This window comes from Hippocampus comes, unplaced genomic scaffold (assembly GCF_001891065.2).
Source record: "Hippocampus comes isolate QL1 unplaced genomic scaffold, H_comes_QL1_v1.1 scaffold174, whole genome shotgun sequence".
In the NCBI taxonomy this organism is placed as follows: Eukaryota; Metazoa; Chordata; class Actinopteri; order Syngnathiformes; family Syngnathidae; genus Hippocampus; species Hippocampus comes.
Window position 1 is genome coordinate 5,939,736 of NW_017805983.1, and position 5,396 is coordinate 5,945,131.

General features: G+C 43.5%; 2 protein-coding genes across 2 annotated transcripts in view; one reads left to right on the top strand and one right to left on the bottom strand.

Annotated features, from left to right (window-relative positions):
• Positions 1–50: 50 nt before the first annotated feature.
• On the bottom strand, positions 51–2,625 carry spryd4 (SPRY domain containing 4). The gene is made up of 2 exons (XM_019891360.1): positions 2,456–2,625; positions 51–1,139 (listed from the first exon to the last, which is right to left on the bottom strand). The coding sequence occupies exons 1-2, from the start codon at positions 2,586–2,588 to the stop codon at positions 598–600; spliced, it is 675 nt and encodes a 224-aa protein (XP_019746919.1). The 5' UTR covers positions 2,589–2,625; the 3' UTR covers positions 51–597.
• A 1,096-nt stretch (positions 2,626–3,721) lies between these two features.
• Positions 3,722–5,396, top strand: part of LOC109528555 (acid-sensing ion channel 1-like) — a 30,241-nt gene continuing 28,566 nt past the window's right edge. The window contains exon 1 of the mRNA XM_019891334.1: positions 3,722–4,770. Coding sequence (XP_019746893.1) covers positions 4,409–4,770 — 362 coding nt within the window. The 5' untranslated portion in view covers positions 3,722–4,408. The remainder of the gene's footprint in view (positions 4,771–5,396) is intronic.

Consider the following 5,396-nt stretch of genomic DNA (forward strand, 5'->3'; position numbering starts at 1 on the left):
CACACACACACACACACACACACACACACACACACACACACTGCATTTGATGGGAATTTATGGGCACAAACAAGGAATTTTCAAAATTGGAGTTGGCTCTGAATAGGAGTCTTAAATACTGTTGTGGAGCGTAATCCTGACTGACAATTGTATTTCATGCAGGTAGAGTGGTACCTTGACTTACGAGTTGTGATAGACCAAGGGAGCTTTTTTTAGGCACTTGTGATTTTTTTTTCATTGCACAGCACTTTGAGTTGCATTATTATGTATGAAAAGTGCTATATAATAAGGTTTGATGGATTGACTGATCTGCTGACAATAAAATTTCCTTGACATCACCCGCCTCCAAATTCCCCAGAAATTTCACAGCCATTTGCAATCCTAATTCCAACTATCAATTGAGATTAGTGATGGCCAAATGAAGCTTCATCAAGCACTTGTAATTTGTGACTGCTCAACATGGCACTCTAATGGTTTAAGGATGCAGTGAAAATGTAATACATTTCCATCGAACTAGCCATTATCTTTAAACAAATGGCACCATTGAGAGGAGTCAAACATATCACAAGTACTTCATGAAGCTTCATTTTCCCATCACTACTTGAGACCCTCTGGCTCAGTCAGACCGGAGTGCGTGAGGAGCTCCCCATCCCAAAGTCCAAACGCGGGACAGAGGGGAGTCTTGAAGCGTCCTCTCATGGCGTGAACGATCCTTGGTTTCTCAATGTCAACCAGGCCCAGAAGGCCCGCCTCGAAGTCCAGCAGGATGCCCATACGGTCCGCCTTGCCCACCAGGGTGACGGGAACCATCTTGTTATTGGTCATAGCAAACCACTTGCGCTGAGCGTACCCAAACACCCACGAGGAGGCACTGGTGCCCACGCAATCGTCGCGGGACATCAGCGCTTCGGCCACGCCCACTCGAAACTCCTGGGACTTTTTGACCGTCACCTCCCAGTAGTGGCGACCGCCCGTGATCTTCTCGTCGGCAAACACCACCGCCCAGTCTCGGAAACGCTCGGGGTTGTCTTGCACGTGGCTGGGATCGAGACCCAGCATGCGGTAAATGACGCCTGTGTCTTTCTTGAAGAGGTCCAGACTGCTGTGAGCAGTCCTCTCGTCAAGGCGGAACTGGAGACCTGCACACAAACGGACCACAATGGTTAAGGTGATTGAATTTGAAAAAGAATGAAAAAGTGACTGACTGTTTTGGTATTTGATTTTAAATCCAACACGTACACAAAAACAAGAAATATGACTGATTTTGAAGTTTTTCTGTCCAGATGAAGACAAGTAAATCCATGCATCAAAAAACATTAATCAGACACACTATTTGCTTTCATGGGCCACAGAAAACATTGAGGCTTGACCTTATCGGCCCTAAGTTTAATCAGCCTGCTCTGAACCAGTTACGATACGACAGATGAATCATTTAATGGATCTTGGCTCCAACTGCCTGACAACTAACTAACGCAGCTTTACTATTGGAGGTCACGTAAACCTGGTCCATTAATCCAAATAATTTATGCCTCAAGATCTGGTGTGGCGGCACAGTGGTGCTCCAGCCTTCTTGTGTGGCGTTGGCATGTTCTTCCCGTGCTTGGGTGGGTTTTCTCTGGGTCCTCTGCTTTGCTCCCATTCCAAAAACATGCACGGTAGGCTAACTGAGCACCTAAAATTGTCCTTAGGTGTTATTGTGAATGATTGCTTGCCTAGGTGTGACCTGCGATTGGCTAACATCCAGTTCAGACTGTACCCCGCCTACTGGCCAAACAGAGCTAGGATAGGCTCCAGCATGCTTGCGACCCTTGTGAGGATAAGCAGGAAAGATAAAGGATGGATGGATGGATGTTAGATCTGTTGCGTTAGATGATGTATTTGTAAGACTGATCAAGAAAGTGTGACTTATAGTTTCTGTGAATAGCCATTTGATATCAGGTTTTCAAAAATGTAGAGAAATACATTTCTGAAACGACATGTCATACTATGAATATTGAAAGTAAAAATATCTCTTATTTTGTATACGAAGATACTTGCAATATTGTTGGTCTTTTTATTCTGTTAGGGAAATGTCATATTCAAAATGTGAATTAAAAAAAAAAAACAAGTGTTGGCCATTGTAATTATAAATATCTTTTATCTGTACAGTATTTGTAGAACGACTAATTTGTTTTCTCATTTTGTTTTGAACTTGTTTTTATCATTTAGGAACCGTATCCAAGATCTCAAATACGATATTTTCAATCAAAAGAAATGTTTGACACATTGACACTACACTAAAAGTCGGGTTTATGTTACACCGTTTCAAAGTGAGCCAAGGCACAGAGCAGCCTCCTTCGCCTTCCGTCCCGTTCGAGCATGCAAAATATGAGTACCTACTGACCTCTAAGCAGCTTCTGATTCCAAGCTGACGTGTTTTTTATTTTTAGGTTTTAACTTTGACGTGTTCACTTACTGTTTTCAGTTGACGTGATGAATTGTCTTCCCGCCAGCCAGAGAACACTTTTTTGTGTGTGCCCAGCCGACAAAAAGCTGACAGTCTTTCCAGCCAGGCGAGGCACACGAGCAAAAACGCCAGGTGACGCCATGTTTCCTTCCTTGATGACGTGACCCTTTGCTTCCGCTTGCCTCGCTGATACAAAACAAATCAAAGTGATGGTATCGCCCCCTGCAGGGACGGGGGAGAACAATTTGAAGAACAGCACCATGGACAGCTACCTTGCATAAATTGTGGCAAAGTTCCCAACCATGATAAGAACGGAGCTAAATTAAATCCATGTGTTTAATACAGTGGTACCTCTACTTACAAAATTAATTGGTTCTGGAAGAAATTTCTTAACTAGAAAATTTTGTAAGTAGAGACGCGTTTTCCATGTAAATGGCTTAATTCCTAACAAGCCCCCCCCCCAAAAAAAAATCAGAAAAAATGTTTCCTAAAACATAAAAATGCATCAAAATATGTAACAAATACATGTTACAATTAGAACATTGCACGCATTTATTGTGTAATGAAGAGTTGTGCATAATGTTAAAAACAAAGAATAGAGTAAAGAATAAAAATGATGGTCATTTAACTTTTAACTGCATCCGTTTCGTAACTTGAAAATTTCGTGTGAAGAGACGTTCATAAGTAGAGATAACACTGTATTGAAACCCATGAAAATTGCTTTTTCATTTCTTTATTTCTTTGTTATTTACTGAATCGTTCAATTTGGGTAAAAACTCATCCTAGACTCAATCGGATGATCCTAGACTTATCTTATATGCATTACAGTTTTATTATTGCATTTAATTCTTTTAACCATCTTTCTTTGGGGCGATGGAGGGGGGCGGAGGGACAAGGAAGCAATTTCATGTCATTAAAAAAAATTCTGAAAACATCAACAGCAAAATAGGGGCGGGGCTGAAAATGATACAAAAGATCTCGAAAACGATTAAACCGTGAAAAACGATTATTAAAAAAGTCTGAAAACATCAATGATTCCCAACCAGTGGGGCACATTAGTGTGCTATGAGAACTCGAACGGTGTGCTGTGGGAGATAATCAAATTTTACTTAATTGGTGAGAAAATTCTTTATTTATACCAAATAATGCATCTTTGTCCATCTAACTATGCCAACAACTTATAGTGAAGGAAAGAACAAATAAATAATTTTCTATTTGATGGCTAAAATTATGAAATTGACATATGTATCCTCTTTTTGTGACAATTTTGTTTGGTGGTGAGCCGTGCGATTTTTCAAACTTAAAAAAATATGTCTTGGCTCAATAAAGGATGGGAATCACTGGTTTAGTCTTCCTGAAGACAATTGTCCATTTTTCAGGTGACGATTTTTTAAAAATAAACTGTGCTGCTGCTGCTTACGTGGACGCGCTCACACGCACGCACGCACACTCGCAACCCCGTAGGTGTTCACATGCAAGAAACCTCGCGCCTCATCAGCTACTGCAACAAGCGGGCATCTCACTCCTCGGCACGTCCACAGCAGGGAAGCCGGACATGAAAATGTGCGCCTCGAAAGAGGCAGGCTTGGCTCCAACTCTTCTTAAATCAGCTGAATTGTCTTGAAGGATTTGTGTGTCGGTTTCGTCTGCGACTCTTCTGCTGACGCGCACTTACCACGCGCGCTCCATTGCACACATGATCGACGAGCAAACGTGCAGCCTGATTTGGTGCTGCGTTTAGGGAACTTGACATTGACTCGGGTGCTTTTTTGAGGGCGGAAGCGGGCGGGGAGCCTTCTAATCGTCACACTTGCGCGCGTGGGAAATGGAGAGTGGACTCCGTGGGCGGTTTACTGCGTGTCCGCACCTGAGCAGGTGGACGGTCGGCGCCACAGGTGAATGAATGCACGAGTAGGTTGAAGTGCGTGGCATCGAACGTTTTACCCGCACCGCGCCGTGACGATGGACCTGAAGGTGGAACGGGAGGAAACGGACACCCATCATCCCCCACCGATTGAAGTTTTCGCTCACAGGTCCACGCTGCACGGCATCTCGCACATTTTCACCTACGAGCGCTTCTGCTTCCGACGTTGCCTGTGGCTCGTCGTCTTCTTTGCCTCCCTCGCCGTGCTGATTTTCGTGTGCGTGGACCGAATCCATTTCTACTTGGAGTATCCGCACGTCACCAGATTGGACGAGGTCGCCAGCCCGATCATGACGTTCCCCGCGGTGACTTTCTGCAACCTCAACGCCTTCCGCTTCAGTCGCGTGACACGCAACGACTTGTATCACGCAGGGGAGCTGCTGGCGCTGCTGAACCACAGGTAGCCTTCACTTCACTTGCTTTTGCACGCCCGTGAAGCTATTTGAATGCAAAGCCCATTTTAAGGTTACTTCCCAAAAAAAAAAGAACTTTTCTGGGTGTGTCTGGCGAAGTAACCCTAAACACAACAGTTGTAATTGTCACTTTGCTGCCACATGGAAGTAACCGCCTATTGTTTACAAACATTAAATGGAATCAGGGGTCACCAACCTTTTCTAAAGGAAGGGCTACTTCTAGGCTGCTGATTAGTGCGAAGGGTTACCAGTTTGTTTAGCACTTCAAAAATGACAAATTTGTTAAAATTACGTTTAATCACGTTGTTATTATTGTTATTATTAGGGCTGAGTGGGGCCCTCTACCACAGGGGTCCCCAACCTTTTTTGCCCCACGGACCGGTTTAAGTCAGACAATATTTTCAGGGACCGGCATTTAAGGTGTGGCGGAATTAATACAACAAAATAATATGGTATGAGCTGCATGAAAACTGTGGTGTTTTCGAAATATAATAATAAACACAAGGAGCGTCTAATCTGGTCGCAACACTCTTATCGCTCTGGTAATGTTTAATGCCTTCAAAATACGATACAACGCAAATTCAAAGTGCATGAAAATGACGACTCACCACAG